This window comes from Rhipicephalus sanguineus, chromosome 1 (assembly GCF_013339695.2).
Source record: "Rhipicephalus sanguineus isolate Rsan-2018 chromosome 1, BIME_Rsan_1.4, whole genome shotgun sequence".
Taxonomy (NCBI): domain Eukaryota; kingdom Metazoa; phylum Arthropoda; class Arachnida; order Ixodida; family Ixodidae; genus Rhipicephalus; species Rhipicephalus sanguineus.
In genome coordinates, this window is record NC_051176.1 from 253,925,449 (window position 1) to 253,949,388 (window position 23,940).

Below are 23,940 nucleotides of genomic sequence, written 5' to 3' on the forward strand. Positions count from 1 at the left end.
GAAAGTTAACCAGGAATGAGCCATACACCCAAGCACACTTTGATCAGCCACGGCCATGTAGCACGTAGAATGCACTGCACCATTTCCATGCAGTATATCAATGCTTTGTACATATATAGTATTGCATTGCACAGAGGTACATTAGTCTGCTTTTGGTTTTCCCAGTGAATATTTGATCAACAGCTAGCCCACTTACACTGGGGCGATTTCAAAGATAGCGACAATCGATCACCACGACAATAGACACGCGGTGTCCATTACATGAATGTGCGACACTAACAATGGCAATCAGGTTGCTTAGTGTTTTGCACACTGTGGAGCTACGCGTGGACAAGTCTGGACACCCCCTCTGACTGCTCTTATATAAACACACTATTCACGAACACAAATTTACAATACACTAAAGGTTATTGCAAGACATTTCAGTGTTATTAGCAAGTATGTAGCACTAAGTTCTTCTGAAGTTACATACTGCTGTGCGCACACCAATGTTGCCTTAACACTATCATATTCATGCTTACAAAGACGTGCACAGACCAAAATATAAATGGCGACTCACCTTAACCAGGACGGCCTTGTGCCCACTGATCCGGAGGGTATCCCTGCCCACAGAGGCAGTGGTAGTGTATTCACCCACACTAGCATCACCCATGCTGTAACTGTGTACGAGGGAAGGCTTCTGGCAGGACTCTTTTGCTCCCATGCCGTAACTGTTGGCTGTCTCGTCTCCCATTTCCTGCCGTATAAAAAGGACATTTTTATCTTTGCCCTTGCCATTAGAAATATGTTACGCTTACTCGAACTGGAGATGCGTTGCGTCGAATAGTATCTTCGATCAGTTCTTTTGCTCGCCTAATCATAATGAAAAAATAAAAAATTAGTTTATGAAAACCACATCAGAACATCAGTCAATAATGGCTCATAAGTGAAAAACACTCGATTTATGGCAGCAAATATAGCTGTACAGTAAAGTTTTGTTCACCAAAAACTACATACCTACTTTACCACTTGAAACATTAGATCCCCCTTCACTCCAAAACCGAAAATTGCAAAACTCATCCATTTAAACAAAGAAACATGAAGAGGTTACCGACAAGCAGTGAAATTACTGGAGCACTTTCATGATAAAATTGGTTGTAAAGGAGCCCTGTAAATTAGTGTTAACAAAGGTGTGAAATGACTTTGGCCATCGCATTTTATGAATATCTCCCAGAAAAGTGTGAGTGTGTTGCACATGAAGAGACTTATTGTCAAATCAAAGATTGCCCTCCAGCCTCTCTGCAGTGTTTCTACTCTTTCCACTCTATCCATGTTGGAAGCTACAGAAAGCCAGGAGGTCAGTGCCCTTACTTAGTGTTTCATCTACAATAAGAAGGAACCATGACACAGAGTGTTTTTCAGTGATGATGTGATAACCTATTGAGACTTTGATGCTAACAATTTGCTAAACTCGTGACATTCTCACTTTGCTTTCACTCAAGTTGGTATGTTTCATTAGCTCCCGCATCAAGCAGTAGTGCAGTGAAGCGCTTTTAACAAATTACATGCAATTCCTCGTAATAAATTTTTGGCAGTTTTTTCATTGACTAAATATATCTTTTAACTAGTAACAATCACTACAGTTCTATTACCTTTTTCAGTAACCAATTAGTCCATTACATGTAAACAGTTACTTTGCTGGCAAAACATGCTCTTACAAATATGGGGGGAACTACAGTACTCTAGAATGCCTGTGGTCACACCAAGCAGCTGCCTTGCAAATGTGCCAAGTTCAGACAGACAAGCCCAGACCTCTGTATTTGATTCCTCCTCCTAATTGCAGGTCGTGTGGACTGCCATGTTGGCGCTGCATTATGCATCAAGTGACTGTAAGATGTTGCTCTGTGGAATGAGCACCTCCATATCAGAACGCTCTAACATCAGTGGTTATATACTACTCTGTTTTAATTTTTATCGGCTAGTTCCCAAGAGTTGTTTACTAATTTCCCCGTTCAGTGTCACACACTGCATTGCCACTATTCACTCAAATGCACACATCCGTGAGTTTTCAGTGCCTGTGCTGAAGTCTTCGCACGAAAACAAGGCAAGATTGACTGCTTAATGGGGCTTTTTGGCCCAAGGACCATTTATGGTAAATGAGCTCCAGACGCATGGTATAAGTTTACAATGATATGCGACGTGTGGATATGATATGCGACGTGTGTAGCAGTTTGCAAATAACACTAATACCTCACCAAGGTCCTTGGGGGGCAAGAATGGGGAGGTTGATGTAGCAGCAGCCCCTCATGAGGCCAAGCTATGGCTTATACTTTGATGCAAAAACACTATAACTGATTGTCTATAAAAAGCCGGTTCCTGCCTAAAAATGTTGCCAGATAAAGTGGGATATTTCATCTGTAAGCTAGAAGAAAGTTTTTATGCTTCTACTTTCCTGATGCTGCAGCAAAACTAGGAGAACTGGTCAGCATTTCATTGCATGCTTCACAAGTCAACAAATAATTTTTGCGTGCTGCGTGAGCTCTTCTTTCTGAGAAAGACAATAACATCAGCTCATTGAGATTTTGTTACTGTTGACATGAGTGAACCGTAACAAAACGTTGCTCATATACATGAGCACTCCAACGCACTAAAAAGGGTTTGCGATTACAGGATTCGTGTTTTGTAGAGATCATGTTTTCGCAACACCTAAGGTGTTTGCAGGTGTAAGTGCCCCTACTTGGTCCAACTGGCTCAGCTCTACCACCCCTGACTTATTGAAGCTTGCAGCATAAGAGAAAACACAGAAAGATGTGTACACACTCCCTTCCTTGCAGCAGCCATTTGCCTATGCTGAATAATGTGTGGTACCACAACATTAGATTCAGAGTCTTCTATTTTCTTATGCATATTAGTAGCAGATTCAACACACACACACACACACACACATCTACATTCCTGGTTCCAAGAAAAGTGTGCACATTCACCGGTATATTTCACTGCATCCTGTTCCCCTTACTCAGCCAATCAGCATGCAGCAAAAGTGACATGCTCAAAAGCTATTGAGTACATGGTTCCTGTTGATTGCAGGGCACCCAGTGCAACAAAAAATACAAATGTCCACAAAAGCGTGGGTTGCTTACGTTATTGTCTCTTCACTAGGGCCCGTTATCTGCACTAGCCTGTCCCGCACACCTGGATTCACTGAAACCAAAAGACGGTTGTCAGTCAAAAAGTTACTATTTCAGCATGGCAAATTGCAGTAGCAGTGGCAGCCATGTTTTCTAGCACCTTCACAAATACAGCATCCAACGCAATTCAAAAATGCAGAATTCAGGCGCATTTGCACTAAATATAGGATGCACTGATGCCGAATAAAAGCAATATTTGGTGACTAGTGAACTAAAATCATTCATGCAAATTCTACTGTACAGTAAAGGCAAGCACATTTCTGCTTTTGACAACTAAATAAAAAAAAATGCATACACATACACACACACAAAGTAAAAAAAAAATCAGGAGCTACATGTGAGACAGCTGCAGTTACCATGGGCAGGTTATGGCAGACACTTGATAAGACTGTGCATGGATGCCCTTTTCTCAAGGAACACCAAACAAGCTTAGTTTGATAAAGTGTTCATTAAAAGTCACTTTTGCCAATTCCATGTTAAAATTATTACTATGGTCTTTTTTTTATCTCCTCAGCGTACCTTTGAGGTTTGTTCCGTCAATATGTGTGGCAGTTTCACAGAAGCATAATATGCTGAAAGAACCTGAACGTATGGTGCAATGCTATAATTTCAGGAATTGATTAATCTTTTTTAAATTTATACATTGATGGTAAAATGACCTTTCAAAGTGTTTTTAACATTCATAACCTCATCTGGCCTTATACGTTAAAGCAAAGTTAATGTATATCCCATACTTACAAATTGAAGCAATTCATGTTGTTGGGCTAGTCGGTTCATAGATGTAGCAAAATTCTAAACTGTGCAAACACAGACGCACACACACAAAGCACAGTATGTGTGTGTCTATGCTCCTGCTTTCCTCCTGTCTTCCTTGCACATTTTAAAATTTTGCTGAATTTACAAATTGTTAAAGGCTAACTGAAACAAAATTTAACTTTAGATAAACTCGTTATTACAGACTAATTATATAGTGTTGATTCTGCTGTTGAGAAATCTTGGCCAACACGGGCAGTGCTCGTAAATGTACAAGTTTCTTATTGACAGCGCTTAAACAGCACCTAAGCAGATGATGCACATACCTCATGGTTAGCAGCTGTGACAAAATTTTCAGTGTGTCACGGGCCCTACTAACCTCAAAGTTGAGAGCCCTACCTAATCTTGAAGGTGATGCATTATTTCTGCCAAACACTAATGATTGTGTTTCTTTGAGTTTAAGTATTAAAAAAAACAGGCAGTTTTTGTGTTATTTGCAGACACTTCTACTGAAATATCAAATGTACAGGTACTAAAACCACTGAACACTTAGTGAAGGCTAACAAGCAACTAAGCTACACAAAAGATAGCTATTTGGAGGTTTCACAAATAACGACCGAATATTTGCAGTTGGGCATTTATCCAGGATTCTAGTTTCAGGGATATGTGAGGAATTACAGGGCGATGGGAGGGTACAAACCACTGTCTGCATCATCCAGAGAATCCATTTCATCATGGCTTCTGCTATGCATCTCATCATAAGCGAGCCAGCATGAATTCCAATATAAGTTCAATAGCAACAATTTTAGGCTAGCCAGCCTGGTGGTGAAGGGTTACCACAAAGGTATACTTGTAGTCACAGGCTACAGTGTAAACTTTAAGAATTATTACATAGCTACAGGCCATAAATCTACACCCAGTAAGCCTTTTTCCAAGCCCAACTTGAATGCTAGATGCTTCAAAGCAACATAAAAAAAATCCTTAACTAGCAACAACATTTCCTAACAGCAGGTAGAAGACGTAAAATTCACACCAAACACTATAAATATGCATCGAGCAAAAACCAGAAGTGCAAAAGGTAAAGGAAGTACAAAAAAATAGGCATACTTGTGCAGTGGAGTCATTGCCCTTTCATACAGATGTGTACTGATTTTACTGCAATATGCACAACCAATCAGCAGTACACCAAAAGAGCCTCATCCTACTAAATGGTTCAACACACAGCACTGGAACTGCAAATAACTGCTTCATTGACAAGCGACTTAGAACCAGGTCAAGACTGACTAGCAGCAGTGTGACATGCCAAGGGTTTTGTCAAAGCATAGCAGGACAAGCCAAAGGTATCAGCGGCACTAGTGTGCAGGCTTGGGCAGCATTCCTGCAGTGAGAGGAGCTCAAGCGCCGGTGATGGGAAGGGTGAGTGAGTCAGTTGGCAAACTGCCACGCCGTGCAGTACGTCACCTCGCTGGAAGGAGATCACCGTGTCACTCAGCTCTTCAATCATATGAACACGACGCCCCTTGATGCCCATCACTTTTTCCAATGAAGACAAGGAGTGTGTTTGGAGGCAAAGAAACAAAAGCACACCTATGTCAGACAACTACAAATGGGCTAGAAGAAACACCTCGCTCCCAGATTCACTGCATCCTGCCCAAGTTATTGGGCGAATGAGCAGGTGAACACAAGAAATGTTTCTGGGAGCTGAACACTATGAATTCAATTCAATAATGCCATTAAAATCACAATATCACCTTGCAAAACATGGAGAAGTTAATGCACCACTCAGAGAATGTCATTGCAAAGCAGCTTCTGAAGGCACATATCAGGAGAACATCAGCAGTCCTGGAGCTCTCTTATATTGCATTCTAATGACTGCTCTCACCAATAATGCCAAACTGCTCAACCAGGCCGTCACATATCACTCAGCATGTACATATTCAATCCTTGCCATATTTTGCTTCCTTGTCAAATGCACTATTATGGTGCTTCAATACAGTCTGCATTTGTACCAGTTTGATACATGTCCTTCATAGCTCTCTCTTCCAGTTTACTAACTCAGAATAAAAGAATAATGAGCATGTGACAATGGAATTGCCTCCTTACACCTAAATCCCATACACAGGCATATAAGCTAACGAAAGTAACCAGGTCAGAAAATAAGGTTGACCTATAGCAATAGAACATAATAATATTATCTAGGGTTTAACGTCCCAAAACCACAATATGATTATGAGAGACGCCGTAGTGGAGGGCTTCGGAAATTTTGACCACCTAGGGTTCTTTAACGTGCACCTAAAATAGCAATATAACACTTCAAACACTTCACAGCACATCAGCCAATGTATGAATGCAGCAACTAGTGGAATTGTACGGTTTGTAGAGCATGTGCATGTATACTTTTTGTTTGTGGCCTTAACATAAAAGTAAAAAGCAGTCCTCGGCTGAAGTAGAAAGCTGTTTTCCTTTCCATTAACTAATGGAAGTACAATTAAATATTCATCATTGCTTTAGTTCCAACATTGCAGCATTTCAGCATAGCAACAAAAGAAGAAAGGAAGGGAAGAGTAAGGAAGGCCTTATTTCGCTGCTTTTGCCACAACACATTGAAAGAGCAAGACTCTTTCACATAGCTCTGTATAGAAAAGCCCTAAAGTGGCAGTAAACATTAGATCAGAAGCTTCATGTAACACATTAAACAACTGTCAAGTACCTGTGTACGTGTTTGACCGGACAAGGCTTGCCCTGCCCCCAATTACTACATTAATTTCATGTGTGTATTGGCATCCAAGCTGTGTATTCAAATTCAAAGGATGCTAGGAAATTCTAGTTGTGCTGCACAGAACCCATATAAAACACAACACACTTGTTGATAAAATGCACAAAGGAAACACAGGGGTACATGGCCCTTGCAGTGATGCTGTGTTTGTAGTCACAGTACAAGAGAGGTTTAAATAAAGGACAGCATGCTGCAATAAAATATGTTTTAGTCATTACTAAATGATAAAGTGAAAAAGTAACACAGCTCAGGATTAGAGTCAATATGCACCAATCTTGTTCTGGTCTGGTTCCAATTTGAAGCAAAACAAAATAAATGTACTGTGAATCAACCAATTTGACCAGTTCAGGGCAATTGATTCCTGGCATCTCATGCTACACACACAGACTTCAATGAGGTGTTAAGCTAACTATCGGACATGACTTCTGCCTTTTAAACTACTTGTACAAAAATATATATTAATGCCCACTGTTGTGTATGAAACACAGAAGTCTACAGCAGATCAAATGGTCTGCCAGCTGTAATTTATAGAATTCTGAAACTTACAACTCAATCTATCCCACTACAGCTATGCGCATTCTTAGTACATGCCCTTGCCTGTGCTACCACATCTGTCTCAGTATGAAACATCTAATCCTTAATTTCAATGCACGGACTGCTACCGCAAGGATTCCCGTAATTTCTGTCCCTGGGGAACTTCATCTGCTCTCACAGGGTTTCGCAAAACGTCCCACTCCTCTCACCAAATTGCCTGATCATTCAAACAGGGTGGTTCAGTGCCAATTAAATGAGTCAGCCTCAGGTCCTACAAACTGCATTAAATAAATGTTTTTGTGAGGTTAGAGTAAAGAAAAAATAACTCTACATGCCCTTATAACTGAAATCGATGGTTTGACGTAGCATCGTCTGGTCGGGAAGGAGCATGAAGAAGAAACGAAATGAAATAACGCCGATCAAATGAAAGGTTTTATAAACATGAATGTGGTGTCTAACACACTTGCGGAACACGTGGCTACTTGTAATCACGACATTGACTGGGCCAAGGCAACCGTTATCGCAAAGGAAAAACTGGTGTTCACGTCAGTATCTGCAATCGCTTCTTATCCAGACTATGAAAAAAAACGCTGAACAGAAATGATGGAAATCTGCCTCCAGCGTACGCCAGGTGTCTCGGCAGCGTTCTAAAACGGACATAAGCCCGCTCCGCTGGGCCACTTTACTGTGAACAAGGCTACCGTACAGTAGCCGAAACGTCTTTTTTAATGTTTATAAAACCTTTCATTTGGTCGGCGTTATTTCATTTCGTTTCTTCTTCATGCCCTTATAACTGTCTTCTTCGCAACCACATTGAGCATGAGCATGTTTAAAGATTTCACACACAAAAAAATTAAGGCGTCAGTAACATAGAATAAGCATCTACATTGATTGCCACATCAGTGAGACAACAATAAATGCAGCACCACTGCAGTGCCGGCTTGAAGCCCTTCCGACTGTTTCAGCAAGCCATTTTAATCTTGACAACATGCACTAAGGGGCTATATATTCATAACTACTCCACAACTATTAGCCTGGGTCATATGCAGGAGTCTAGCCGAGTCACCGGTCTTGGGTAATGGGTTGGGACACCATAGAGGAAGCCTGACACATTCCTCTACCTGAGCATTTTTTGTGCTTGACTTGAAGTATGTAGTACCAAGAAGGCGAAATTTCTACCCTTCTTGCTACTCTGCATCCAACTTCAACTATGTCCTAAAAAACTATTTTAGTCAAACGGCACCTGTCCTAGTTTAGACAAGTGCAAAACATAGATCCTGTGGTAACAACCATGTCTGCAAAAATACTCAATGGCAGCACTGCGCAAAAATGGCTGAAATTAAAAAAAAAAACCTGCATGCATTTCCACTTCTGGATTCTAGGTCATTCGTACAAATGCCCCCTACAAAACATGCACTGCCTTCAATCTCAAGTAATGTGGCACGTGACTTTAGTAACCCATCCAATTTAGAATTTGCAATGCTGCCCCTGATAAGTACACTGCACAAGAAAGGAAGCTCATGACATAAATGTGACCCAGTCCCATGGATATGGCATGGGAGAAGGCAGAGAAGGAATGTCGCTTGTGATTGCTAGTTGCAGCAAACAGGGAGTCTCAGTTGCCAGTGAAGCTTGCCTCTGAGCTGCATGTCAAAGCTACATCCTAATTTCTTTTATCTTCTATAATACTGAACAAACAAAAAGATATTGTGGTAAACCACTTCCTATCCTAGATGGCCCCTAACTCACAGTGAATAAACAAAATTTCCTAAGAGGCCTGCTAAAGGCCCTTTAAAGGGGTCATGAACCACTTTTCCAAGTAATGATCTAATGACCTCAGTATCGGTGTTTACTGCCTCCCGAATCGATTGCCGCAAAAATTTCTCGAATGCGTCAAGAATCAGCGGAGTTACGGGGGTTTGGCGCACGCTCCCAGTACTTTCTCTCTTTTCTTGTGCCGACGAGCGCACTGGAAGCTAGACAGGGAGGGATGGCACGGGGGAAAGAAGTTACGTCAGCGCGCATCATGAAACGCGATCGCTCTCCCGCTGTGATTCGCTTGCGCGAGTGCGGCTACCGTGTACTGAGGAGTGCGGCGCCGGCAAGTGGCGGCACCCCGCGGCAAGAAGCGCATCTGATCCGAACGCCGCTCTCGATTTACGTTGGCTATCAGCCAATAAGCATGCTATGTCTCCTGCGACATAAACTGGCAGATCCGCGACGTCAACGTGCAGACGCCCCGCCCACCGACAAGAGTGAGAACCAGCCTCTGTTTGAAAAGAGGGCGCCTGAGGAAACGGCAACTTCGCGCTCCGCTTGTGGCCTTTATGCGGCGCGCACGACTGTAATATTTGGCAGAGCAGTTCATTGCCGTGTCAGCTTTCCGCAGGATGTGTTTTTTCAAAAAGCCCAAGGGGTGCTTCATGACCCCTTTAACGGTCCTTAGCAGGGTTTATAATTTCTACACTATCGTCATCCTCCTGTTCCTAAAGGCTCATAGTTGAGAACACTAGCACTAATTCATTTGCTTTTCAATCTTGCATCACTCTAGTGGCTATATAAGGAACCTTTAACCCTTTCCCTGTCGGGTGTTTCTGGCCGTGATGCAGCCTCAGTATCGGCTTGGTTTCGGGAATGTCAGGGAAGCTTGAAACGCAGAGAAATGGCATATTGTGAAGTCAAGATGACAGATAGGGAGAGAAAGAGGATATAACAACCCCATTTACTGGTGATAGCAGCAAGCGAGGGCACAGCGAGTGAGCCAAAGCACTGACTGAATCATGTTTCGGTCAACTGGAGAGGCAACGACGCACGCCCCTGAACTTGACGCGTGTAGCAGACACACCAACAGAATACAAAAAACTGCAAACCTGCGGCAGGTGGCAGAACAACCCTTGTACCCGTAATCGCACGCACGCAGCATGGTTGCTCAGCCCGAGAGAGTAGCGCGCGAGGAGCGACCATGACCCCCAGCAAAGAAAGGTGAGCGCAATCGCTCCGTATTCCTTAATAAACATACCAACACAACAAGGGGCAAAAATACATGCTTCTAGAAGGATTCGACAGATGGCAAAACCAGAAGAATCATGCCAGCCTTCCAGTACAGCGCGAATTTTTGAACACACAACAGAGAACGTACTGGTACTTCAGTGAATACTGTAGGGGGGAAACGCGAAAACGTACCAGTACATCAGTGACAGCGAAAGGGTTGAGAATGAGGAGTATTCAAGGCTGTTTAAAGAAGAATTGCCTAGAATGACTCCACTGAAGAATTATAGCCTTATCTGCAATTGAGGACTTTACTTAACAAACCATTGCAATGGGTATTAACTGTCCTGCCAGCAGCTCAGCAGATTACAGACTGTTTATGTTCGTTCAGTATTATACCAGATTTCGCACTTATACACAAGGGTATGCTTCAAAGAACCATTCTTGGACCTCATATGTTTTTTGATAATCTCAATGACCTCCCTAATTGTCTAACACTGATACTTTTTCATATGCAGGTGATGCCACAATAACAGGCACCAACCGTTTACTGACTGTTTAGGCAGACTAAATCAACTGTGGCTGCAATAATATATTGAACTAGTTTTGTGACAGTGGCCTCACAATTAATCCTTGTAAAACAACATACACATTAAAGTCAAACCCATCTATAACGTTACCGGTTTTGGCAATACAGTAGACTCTCAGTAAACGGAAATCTCTTAAACGGAACCGCTGCTTAAATGGAACAACTGACTCTAATACGATTGTTTTCGTACTTGAATTCTGCACCCCTGCTCATCTCTCAGTAAACGGAACTCCTGTTAAATGGAACACATTTTCCTGGTCGCTTCAGGTTCCGTTTAACGAGTACTGTATATCGGTTATAACAATGAGAAGCTGCTGCACAGTCAACTTTTGTATGTTTCATATGGTGAAATAACCCACTTACAACAATGCCCCCACGTCGCATTATCGGTTATAACAATGAATTCTGGCTGCTGGGTGTCCGTGCCAAAAGGTAATGGGACGTGAAATTCTTGAAAACGATAAGAAAACGAACAAGTTGAAGCTGCTGCACCTCTGCCCACCACTCCATCAGCCACCGCGCACTCATAAAATAGGACCTTTGTTGTAGCCTTCTCCGTATCGCCAGCCATGTGCACCACTCCTGATGCCCTCCACCTTTCCAAACATGAATGGGATACTCCGCGCTACGCCAAGGTGGTGCTGACCCGCACCGTGACAGTAGCCCTTTTTCAGACTCACGGTATGCTTCACGTTATAGTGTTCCGGTATTGTGGCAAAGTCGTCTTTTAAAATTCGCTACAGCTGCAAACGGATCGACTCATGACAGCTCTTGTTCGAGCCTATGATACAACTGATGCATCAGTGGTGGTGGCTTCAGTTATTACAGTTTCAGATATGCAATTTGAGCAAAAAGTTGGCAAAATGAAACTTCGAAGAGTTTCAGCATACGAAATTTCAGATGTTCTCATACGCTGCTTCTACGGGGCTTTTGAAGGTGCCGTTAAAGCGTCCGAATTCTCAAGCATATCCCATTGCGCAGTTTCGACCAGAATGAACTCGTACCAACTCGCCCAACTCTCCATGCTGCTAGCTCGCCCAACTCTCCACCCAAGCTGTGTCATCCTTATTACTGATGTGTATTGGCATATCCCATCCGATGTTCTAGTTTTCTCACAACAACCTCCCTCCCCTCCCCCCCTTTTTTTTTTTCATGCCACCCGTTAATAACAATTATCGGTTATAACAACTGGATTTTCATGGCACTTGAGTATTCTTATAAGTGGGTTCAACTGCATATGATTCCTATCATAAAATTCGGTCATTTAAATCTGAATTTAACCTTGACAATAATTTTACTCCCACAGCTGATGAGCACTCGTTTCTCAGAGCAATGCTAAGTTCTAACACTGCAATTCCAGTGCAGAAATCACATTGCATAGATTCTGTGAAAGTTGATATATAGTGTGAGGGATATTACTGAAGCAGATCATCATATTAAGGCGCCAACGGCTATTCAACTATGTTTCACTCATAGCCATCTAAATTACTGGATCTCCTCAAGGAGAAATTCCTATCCAACTAATCAGATGCCACTAGTACAGCACAGTCAGAACCAGGTAATTAGAGTACTAACATTCAATATATTATGCTAATGTTTTCCCACCTACTCCAAAACTTCAACTTACTGCCTATTGTGAGGATGCTTAATGCTAGTGAGGATGCTGCCTACTGTGAGTGTCCCTTAATAATGTTTTCCCCAAATGGCTCACACACCTCCTGGAATATGGCTTTCCTCAATGGTGCTTGCAGCACTGAGGTAGCGTAGCTGCACAGTAGTGCCAGAGATGGCACGAGTGCTCCTGCACTGACAGCAACTGACAGTGTGGTTACTCAGGTGCAAAACAAGTGTTTTCTTCTCTTTGGCTTTGGGTTGAGATCATGTGTCGCAACATCGTGAGCCCAATGCTGCACTGGGTGCCTTCCGATTCCTTCAAGTGCGTGCACCTCTGTCCGTGAGGCATCCCCTCTGAACACTGCTCACGGCGAACATTATTTGCTCAATGTCACAGCACGAGTCAAACTTCTTCAGTTCCACGTGTTCCACTGGCATGTTACATTGGTTGTGCAATTCAGACAGCTGACTTACTGTATGGGAGATGCAACAAATGCCCTCTCGTATGCTTGCACTGCTGTGTACTGTGTCCTTTTTCCCTAGAGTGCCCGAGTTCCCCACACTATACATAAATTAGTCCAGTTTAATCTCACTTTTCTTCATACCTATAAATCAGTTAATTTCATCCAATAGTTTATTAACCCTTTCAGTGTCAAATTTTTCTGAGAAAAGCTTTCCCAGATGGTCAAATTACTTTATTGCGGTTTTTGAATGTATGAAATGTGTAAAGTTGGAAAAAAATTGTTTAAAAAATGAGGAACAGTTTTTTGGCATCAGCATTACACAGAACTGAAAAACGTTCAATAGCATTTCCAGAGCATGATATTCCTTCAAACACGGGTCTACACACAGCGCCTTATCGACTTCTGCACACATAACACGCGTCGCCATTCTGTTCTTGGAGTTACGAGTTGTGCTGGCATACACACGGCATCTTCTCTGCGTGCGGTATAGCAGAATAATTGAGCAGAATAAACTCGGTAATCAAGGAGAACGAGAATACCTCGAGAGTGTCGGTGATAAACAAGCTAAGAGCATTACCAATAAAGATGGGAATCAATTTCCACTGCCCCTGCAAGGCAGAGCGGATAAAGACAAAAATCAAGTTTCGCATGCCTCCGTTATGATCACGTGGCGAAACCAAAACCACGAAAAAGCGTTGCCCATCAGTGAGCATGCATCGTCATTACAGCGCGAAATTTCAAGCAGAGGGTCGAAAACTCACCCGCATGGCAATGACACTGCGGGACAGAAAACCACTGCCGTACATGTACAGCAAGAACACTCAAAGGGTTAAGTGACTGTCTTGTAAATGTTAAATAACTACAATTGCCTCTTACTGTAATCTTTTTTTGTCTCTAAGTGCACTCAAATTATGGAAGACATGCCACTTGACTGCGTTGTCCTTATGGAATTGGCTCCCTTAACACATCTCAAGTATTCTCTCTCATAAGCAAGTTCTAAGAAAGAGTTGCTGTCATTATCTTATCAACACCTAATACGTTAAATTTGTTACTATTTATGTATTTGCTATTTTGTATTGTTAAGATTGTTTACTAATTTTCTTTAATTTTTGCCTTTTCTAAATGCACTGCTATTATGTAAACAACAAATGTGGTGTACTATCGGCGTCAAATGAAACCCGAACAGCGGCAAGCATTCACAGTGGTATAGTGCGCGCCCTCCAGTCATCAACATGGACAGGCACGCGCCTCTGGTTCAGCAGCACTGCGCATATATGCGCGCCTGTCCATGGTGATAACTGGACAGCGTGCACTATACCACTGCGAAGGCTTGCCGCTGTTCGGGTTCCATTTGATGGCGATAGTACATCTTTATAAGCAGGTCACCATACAGCCTTGTGCTGTGGAACTTCATAGAAATTTACAGACACATTTTTCTATGGACAAAATAAACATGCATTGATTCCATGAAAAAGCTTTAAAAAAATTATATTAATAATTACAGGGGTTTTATGTGCAAAAACCACAATATGATTATGAGGCTTGCCGTAGTGGAGGGCTCCGGATAATTTCGACCACCAGGGGTTCTTTGATGTTCTAAGCATACGGGCCTCAAGCATTTTTGCCTCCATCGAAAATGTGACCACAGTGGCCGGGATCAAACCCACAACCTTCAGGTCAGCAGACGAGCAATATGACCACTGGATAATCGTGATGACAGGAAAAATTACTATATTACACTGACAGCGATGATAACACCTAAACATCAGCAGCAGTGATAAAAAGTGCCATTCAGTAAATATATAATAATAAAAAAAACATTTTCCAAACTGGAAATAAATTGAAGTTTGGCAGGAAGGTTTAACTTTCACAGCTAAACTTGAAAAAAAAAAAATTACAGCCAGCTACTCAAAGGTGATTAGGTTAAATGTCTTCTTACCTTTCCCAGAGTCAGAGTTTCGAATAACGATTTCATCTTTTAGAAAGTTTCGGCCTGGAATTCTGAAAAAAATAAAACAAAAAAAAAACAAAAGAAACAAAGAACAAACACATTACTAAATGTCAATCTCATTTATACGACAGTACAATAGTCACAGGACAAAAGTAGCAATGCACAGAAACATGGAAAAGGCAAAATACAACTATTGAAACTCACTTTGCTGGTTTACCAAACTTCCCTGAGCTCTTCAACACTTCCGTTGGCTGCAGCGAGAGTGGCGGTGATGTTGCGGGTGTAACAGGTGCCATTGAGTGCTGCTGCTGTGTTTGCTGTGGCTGCTGCTGCTGTTGATGCTGCTGCTGTTGTTGATACGGCTGAGGCTGTTGCAAACAGGTCATTGAGTTGGTGGGGAGTTGAACATTGGCCCTAACTAACAACCTTTCAATAAAAGAGTATCCAAAAAGTACTAAGTGTGGTTGGAATGTAAAAAAAGCTCTGTGCAGACACACTCAAACACTGGACCATCAAGCCTTTCTGCTGCTCACTTCACATGAATTCCTATAGAAAGACACTCAAGAGCTGACACACGAGATACTAATTACATTGGTCTAATACAGTTGTTCGGGGGCTTGTGATGTGCCTGGTACACATTCATTCTGTAGTACAGTCACATAAGGCACAAAAACTAGCTCAATCTTGCTCACTAGCTGCATCACAACTGCCTAGCAAGACTGCTGACAACTGAACACTGGCGAGAAGAAAAGGGGGATACAGGACTTTCTTTGTGTATGTAGTCTCTTAACTGATGGGTTAAAGGTTATTTTTCATGGATTAATACCTCAAAAAAAGAGTCATGCTTTTAAATTGAGTACTATAAGGGACAAAAGCACCCAGGACATGCGACTTGTGTAAAAGCTGAATGGTCGCATAGCCTGAGAACATAGCCTCTAATCAAATGTTCCAACCTGTAGTACTTTTTGCCACCTATAAATGTATTCGTTAAATTACAGGGGTATGGCATTACAGAGCAATCACATTCGCTGTTAAAGAGCCCCTAAACCACCTAGAGGTTGAAATTTAGTTGTGGTGTTGCAGTTATCCATGAGTCTACAACGACCATGCAGCCGTGAGAATTTTTCAAAATGGTACCATAATAAGCGGAGTTACACACGTTTGATACAAAAGACTCCCGCGCTAATTTCCCTCTTTCCTTCGCTATGCTCTGTTCATCAGCTCGTCTCTCCTCCCGACCGAGTGTTCCTCCTCACCATGCGAGGAGGAAGAGCAGCAGGCGCGCATACCTGCGAGCGGACAAACAGGTGTTGTAGACGATGAGCAGATGACATGTTGACGTCACGGCAAACGCTGAGGGGATGAGGAATGCCGAAAGGCACAGAGAGGAGAATGGATTGTTTCTTGAAATTTGTGGGGCGCCCGCGGCTCATAGCGCTGCCGCATTTCGCACTGTTGGTCATGATGGCATTCTGAACTTGAAGCACGCATTTACTTGAAATGTTAAAAAAGAATTGTTGGAGGTAGTTTAGGGGCCCTTTAAGTATTAGTATGTTTTACATAGGTAAATACATACAAAGAAGGTTTTACTGTGTAGGCCAATGGCTTAATGCATCATTCTCAGTGTAGTACACCTTCAGTAGTATTGCCATGCACCACAAATTGCAGAGGCCACTCTCTCACAGCAACACATCATCGAGACATCTTAGCTCAAGCATGCCTGCCTGTTCTCACTACCACAAATTGCACTGTGGGTGTGTGAGGCTATGCAACAAAATTTGAAGATTTTCAGTCTTTTCTCTCATTTTTCCTTTTCTTCTTTCAGCAATGAAAAAGATGACTTTGGCCCAGTCTCGCTGAAAATCCTAATTTTGCATCAATTTAGTAGGATGCAGCGGGTTCAACCTCTTCATAGAGTTTAGCGGAGCAATTTCACTACAAAAGTAAAGAACACCACCATAAATTCACATATTTTTCCAAATATTGTTTCTTTGATAAAGAGGTAATTTTGACAATGTTGTTACGAAATTCATGATCAAGGACAAGTGGAAGGAAGGACTGAATATGATAGATCTAATGCATAATCCTCACATGACACATGCAGCAAGCTACAGCAGCAGCGGTCCAGTCTTCCACTTCCGTGGGTGGGTTCCACTGATACATTACAAGCTGCAAGGCTTAACAGGGGTCAGATAACTGATACATGAAAAAAAAAGCGACAGTCGTTTTGCTATGCAGCAGCCTGTAAAACAATGCAGCACTACTGGTCAGACAAACTAGTGAACTGCACCTGTTTTACAGGCTGCATATCTATGCTTCCTCCATAGCTTTAAAGTAGGTCCACACACATTAAATACTTGTTTCTAATGATGACACCGCATGAAATGTGGCCTTACGAGAATGCAAACACAGACGCATAGTACTCTGCCTATAGGTAAATGTTGCCAGAATTAATTTTTTCTGGTCATATTGTTTATGTTGTTGACTTTTCTGAAGCTTTATGCACTTCATTCCTGAAGAAGTTTTCACTGTTAAGCAAATATTAAGCACAAAAGGAGATTGCGTACCTCAAATTCTGCGAACTTGCACTTGAAATAATCAATCAAATCAATGCTCTTCCATCCAGAAGCCCGCAGTTCGATCACCTCAAGAAGCCTCAGACGGCCTATCACATCCAGCCTCTCATCACGCGATGCATTACGTAGAGTGACAAAGTAACAGTCCAACTGATCTGAGGAGAAGGAAAGAAGATCATGCCAGTTACAATGTACAGAATTACAATTCGTGCACAAATTTAGCCCTCAAAGACCAATGGCACCTCATAGACTAAATACAGTAGACTCTCGTTAAACGGAACCTGAAGGGACCAAGAAAACGTGTTCCATTTAACAGGAGTTCCGTTTACTGAGAGATGAACAGAAGTGCAGAATCCAAGTATGAAACCAATTATATTAGATGCAGTTGTTCCGTTTAAGCAGCAGTTCCGTTTAACAGATTTCCGTTTACTGAGAGTCTACTGTAGTACGGCATATGCCACATATATTTCTTGAAATGCTACAGATACAGTTACAGCACAGTACACAATTCAATATATCAAATATGGAGGTGAATGTGAGTTTGATAGACACATAGTACAGTGCTACCTATTCTTATGCACAGAATTTTCAAAGTGACATTACAACTGTCTGATATACAGAATAGAGGATTCCACTGCACCACAGGCACTACCTTGCATTAGCCGGCTCCACTGTACGCCTGAAAGTCTCCTAATTTAAACACACCACTTTAGTCATTGTGGTGACTCACTGAAAAAGCCCCTAAATTTGCCTAGTTTTTAACTCTGCCACTTTGCTGCCTCAGCTACACAAACAACCACTGTCAGCTACATAAACAACCACTGAACTGCTCAGAAACTCTTACATGACTTGGCAAAGTCCAACACTTCAACTCCATTTTATTCCAAGAGGAATTTATGCATCTTCATTTATCAATACTGTTAAAGACATACTGTAGAAGTTATTAGTGAATGGTCTAGATGAAGGCTGCTTTTCTAGCTGCATAGCACAATCTTCATGTATGATACGATAACACTGGACCACCTCCTCTGTCATCAGCGACTTGCTTCCCTTCCGTGCTGTTATGCAGAAACGTTCCATGCTGTTACACTAAAATATTACAGATTTCCTTCTGCTCAAGATATTCTTTTGAAGCTTCTTCTAAAGCCACTATGCAAGTCACCCACATAATTCTGTGTGACTATGATGTCATGCTGCACCAGGGACACAATTAGAGCTATTTGCATGATAAAGCTGATGTCACTAACTTGCTGCACTCTCACAAAACTAAAGCTAAAGGAAGAAAAAGTGTTTCAATGTTGCTTTTAGATATCACATTTTAACCTTCAAACGGAAGTGGCTCACATTCACAGGCAAGATGACAAAATTAAGAGTCAAGGAGTCATTGCAGCAAGGAATTGTGCAATTTTGAAGCTAAGTTATCTGAAGGGGTAAGCCCTCCATACACTTCTCTTAAAACTGCAAAAAATTCCTAACAATGGTGCACCAGAGATAAATAATAGCCCTTTGGCAACAAGTCATTCGCAAATGCATACAAATTTTCTGATAATGACAGATTTAATATCTGTGAGTAATTTCTTAATTACTCTGACAATTATTAACTTTGAAGGACACATTTCCTTTAAAAAATTAAAAACAGCCATTATTAAAAGCATCTGCAGTGCTCATGAAATGAAACATATAAGCTTAGGGCTAAGTAATCCACGTACTTTTATTTCATGTTGCATCGGCGTATATAAGCTTGCACACTTACATCAGAGCCAACATCACCTTTAGTGGCTATATTTGCAGCAGCACAACATGGTTATCTGGAGCAATTGTGCAAAGCAGTTGTTGTACTTAATATTTTGATGCCGAATTTCATTCCGTGAGCACTGTACATTAATTAGGAACATTGAAATGTGCAGTGAAGGAAGACTAATTGACCTTAACAAATCAATGATCTGCACTTTTGGACGATGCTACATACAACAAACCAGAGGTCAACAGGATAGACATTCCATAATAAGTAATAGCACGAGGGATTTTAGCAAGTGAACATGCTTTGCACAATGAAGAATCCTATATTTAAACCTAAGCTCTGCAATTAACCAACAGTTGCTTAATCACCATTTAGGAAACTTGAACCAACCGTTGGGAAAAGTTCATACCTTTGAAGGACGATTCCATGGCAGCTCCCTTTACTTTGAGTAGCTCACAGACATTGGCAATTAGGGACAATATGGTGGCATCATAGTTTCCATTGTTCAATGAGACGTGAAGCGTTTCAATTTCATTCAGCACATCCTCATCGTTTACAGAGCATTGTGCTGTAAATAAATCACTCATTAGAAAACTTTCAGTTTGTAAAGCAGTAAAAGGCACGTGTGCATGGTAATAATTGATCAACTTAATATGTATACCCTGCTTGCTCGCACCCAAATGGGAGGCTTTTGGGCATTTTAGAGGTTGCCACTTGCACAGCCTTCCTGCACCCTGTTCTGATAATGAGTGCACAGAGGCCAAATTACAAAAGCCCAGCTTTAACAGATTTCATCATGCTGGCAGTATTCTAAAGTGGTTCTCCGAATGCTTGAAGTAATTTCAGAACTAGGAACTAAATGCATAAGACTAATGCATGTGCATATGACATGAAAGAGTCAATCTCTGGCCCGAACACGTATGGCCTTTGCAGTGCCATACGTGTTCCGTGCCCAACAGTAAGCACTGAAGGGAGAGCAGGACAGAGGAGGTGCATGAAGTATGTTACACCTATATAGGTTACTACACTTAACTCCTTAAGAGATGAAAAATCCTTGGAACACGGGGTGTTGCTGGAGCCAATGTTTCGACAAACGGACTTGTCTTCTTGAATACTGCAACTGGCTGCAACTAAAGAAGACAAGCCCGTTTGTCGAAACGTTGGCTCCAGCGACACCCCATGTTCCAAGGATTGCTCCTCTCTTCAAGATTCCATATTCCCCCGAACTCCTACTTTAACTCCTTTAGTGATTTAACATTTCAGCCAGAAGTGACCTTATTTAGCTTTTCTTTTCAGATACATATTTTAGAACTTTCCTTCTTTTGAAGAACTTGTAAAGCATTTTCAAGAAATTTATTCCATACTTCAAGTGTGGACACCTCTCCTATTTTTTTTTTTTCACAAAGCAATAAAGATGTATTTTTTATTACCACAATCACAACGAAAACGTTTTTTTTTTTGCTTGTTTGTTTTCACAGTGCGTCAATATCCACTTTCCTACAAAACAAAGCTTGCATGATTTTAAATATGTGGTCTTTGAGCTCCGATGAAGTGCTACCATTTACACAGATGCAGAAAAAGTAAGCATAGTTTACAAGCATTGAGAATGTTCTGCCATCAGTGCAGTGAAATGCCCAGACAGCAACAAACATGGCTGGCACTGTGTAGCCATCTACACAGTAGAAGAACCAAGTGGGTTTGCAAAGTTCATTGAAATAACTTTGAAGATGGAAACAATGCTATGAACAAGCTCAATTGTCCAAAGCAAAGTTTACTGTATATACCATGTTGACAAGCTAGGCTCATTCGAAGTGTCTAATGGGCTAAAAAAAGTAATGGTTGGTAGGCATGTGAAAATATTTGAAATTAAGAATAAGAATAGTGACTGTTATTCAATTCCTATTTGACTTGAGAATTAACTTTTCGAGGAAGTCGAATATTTGTTCCATTCGAATGCTATAAGGAAACCACAGCTGCAGTCTACAGGATGAAAACATGATGCAAGTGAGGTCTGTGCTGAATGATTCTGCAGCAAGAAAGTCATCTCTGCACAGATGCATCAGTTCCTGAGCACAGGGCAGGTAACTTCTACACAATAAATTCAAGCCATTCCACAACAATATCTCATTTTTAGGCAACCTAATATGAATTTATTGTCTAACATTATGCAAAGCAACACCATATTAGAATTCTTTTCAAACAACGTGCGGTGCTGTAGCATCACGCATCTCCTTCAACGGGCATGAATGTTTATCTGGTGATGTGCTGTTCCCTTGTTTCATTACACAGGTGCACCAGGTAACGAAAAGCAGTTCCTCATTTACAAGCTTGTCAGTTGACTGGACCATTATATGCAAGCACCAAATGCCAACAACATCCATATATACAATGGTTTACCAGACAGAGTCCCTAGAAGCTTTATAGCACACACTGTATAGAAATGACAAAATAGAACATACAATATTTGATCCAACATTCCAAGATAATACTATTCATACTGATCTGATTTTCAAATTTTCCTAATGAAAAATGGCAATACTTGTGTAGCACATGATAGAAGTTCAGAGGAAGATGGAAGCTTCAAGTGATTGATGAAAAAATCGTTGACCAGGACATGCTACTAGAGCCAACGTTTCGACAAGTGGATATGTCTTTTCTAATGCTACTGCCCTGACGTTGCTGCCCTGACAAAGACAAGTCCACCTGTCAAAACGTTGGTTCCGGTGACATTCCCTTTTCAATGATTTTTCTGATCACTAGTGCAGCACATGCAAGACAAGGACAGAAGAGCCTATGAACACACAAACATTTTGTTCACATGCTTTTGTCATATCTTACATATGGTACGCTACTACTATAAGACATGCAATAATCCCACATTACAGCATTAGAAAATTAAGTACTTCTTTTTATGCATTTCTTCACATCTTGAGTTCACAGTCTGGAAGTGAAATGTGACATGCAGGTGGTACATAAACCAGTAATTTGCACACCCCCTACTTACCACTCATGATTCAAGAATTCACTTAGAAGAGCACAAACACAGCAACCGTATTGTCACGACTTCATGCAAGAGGGCACAGAAGTTTACATAGAGTGTGCTGCCCAAAGCGACTGCTCTAACAGGTTCTTCCATGCTAATAAGCCTCCTTTCTGTTGGTGGAAGTGCCATGCCAACTGCCAAGCCATTGGCTGCGGCCTACGTCTCTCTATGAATTTACTATGTCATTCGGCACCTCCTGCTCTGCAATCCACATTCACAACTAAACCCTCCCAATCGCCCCGACTCCGACGATTAGACACTGCTTCCCATTACCAGTTCACGTCTCTTTCTCCCCAACGACCCGGCTTGCTATTCTGACAGAAAATGAAAAGTGAATGCTGCAGTTCATAAAGCAAGAACTGTGTGACCATCTAAGTGAGGACTCAGATGCTGGGATGGTCACAGGAATGCTGAAAAAAAAACAGGAATGAATTGGGCGAGTGGTAGCCAGTCCTTACACCACTGTCTTCCACATTGCACTTCTCCCTGCATAAACCTCTTCTCACCATCCCTTCCTCAACAAACATGAAGAATGGTTTTTGTGCGCTTTACACCAATGCATTGTCTCACAGTGTGATAAACATGAACACTATTACGTAAACAAACACTGGATGATACTGAATTCCTAACCTTTATATACGGTATAGCATGCCGGTGCTCTTAAACATGCGACCGAGCTGTGTGAACACGCTAGAGAGTATTCAAGCTCAAGGATTGCGAACATGCTTGGGCCTACCACGCTGCACGTCAACGAATGGAACCATCGCGGAAGCTCGGGCTTGTCCCATCAGTGTATACATGCGCTGCGAGCCACTTCGAGTGCATCTTCGCCTCTTGACCCGACACAGGCAGCACCCGCTATCAGCACTCCGTGCCACCCACCCAAACTGCAGCTTTTCAAGAGCAATATCACGGCACGAAAACGTTCTACCATCAAGGTTTTCTTCCCCGAGATTTCCTGGAACACCCCCGTGGGTCCTGCCTAAACCGCCTGTTAGCCTTGTGATTCCTGGGATTACGAAGAAGTCCCTAGTTTCGCCAATTGGCCTCAAACAACTGACCCTACATCACATTTATACAGCGTACGGCGGCACCATGCACGTGTACACCGATGGATCTACCACGCTATGTACCTCTGCTGCAGCCTTTGTCATCCCACAAATGGTTATAGCTCGACGGTACAAAATAGACCACAAGACCACATCAACTGCCGCAGAGCTTGTTGCTATCCGGGAGGCAATAAGATTCATTTCTGGAGAGCAACCTCGTACATGGACAATATTCTGCGATGCGAAACCCGCTTTGCAAACCATTAATTGCGTCATGAGACAAGGTCCATACTATATTTTAGCCATAGAAATTATGGAGCTTCTTCACGTTGCTTCAACAAATGGCCACCTCGTCACCTTCCAATGGATTCCTGCCCACTGCGGCATAATGGGAAACGAAGACGCAGACGCAGAAGCTAAAGGAGCCTTGACCAGTGGCCCTGAAGTGCGCACTGCGTTTTCACGACCAGACACGAACGCCCTGCTTCGGTACGTAATGCGTGACCTCACACTTGAGCACTGGACGAAACCGGAGCGACGACACCGGCGATTACACAAATGGGACCCCGAAATGAGGTTCTGTATGCCTCGTAAATTAAAACGACACAACACAAGTATGATTCACCGAATTCGTCTTGGTGTGGCCTTCACAAGACGTTATGCACATATCATCGGCCGCAGTGACACCGGTCCCA

General features: G+C 42.0%; 1 protein-coding gene across 3 annotated transcripts in view; it reads right to left on the reverse strand.

Moving 5' to 3' along the window:
- LOC119377986 (eukaryotic translation initiation factor 4E-binding protein Mextli) overlaps nt 1-23,940 on the reverse strand; it is a 65,823-nt gene that overhangs the window by 36,252 nt on the left and 5,631 nt on the right. For 2 of the 3 annotated variants that reach the window (XM_037647271.2, XM_037647256.2), the window contains exons 3-10: nt 19,563-19,721; nt 17,404-17,567; nt 15,041-15,204; nt 14,825-14,886; nt 5,382-5,453; nt 3,120-3,180; nt 798-852; nt 560-736 (exon numbers count right to left, since the gene is read on the reverse strand). In XM_037647271.2, coding sequence (XP_037503199.1) covers nt 560-736; nt 798-852; nt 3,120-3,180; nt 5,382-5,453; nt 14,825-14,886; nt 15,041-15,204; nt 17,404-17,567; nt 19,563-19,721 — 914 coding nt within the window. The remainder of the gene's footprint in view (nt 1-559; nt 737-797; nt 853-3,119; nt 3,181-5,381; nt 5,454-14,824; nt 14,887-15,040; nt 15,205-17,403; nt 17,568-19,562; nt 19,722-23,940) is intronic. The other variant, XM_037647263.2, reaches the window with a different exon arrangement.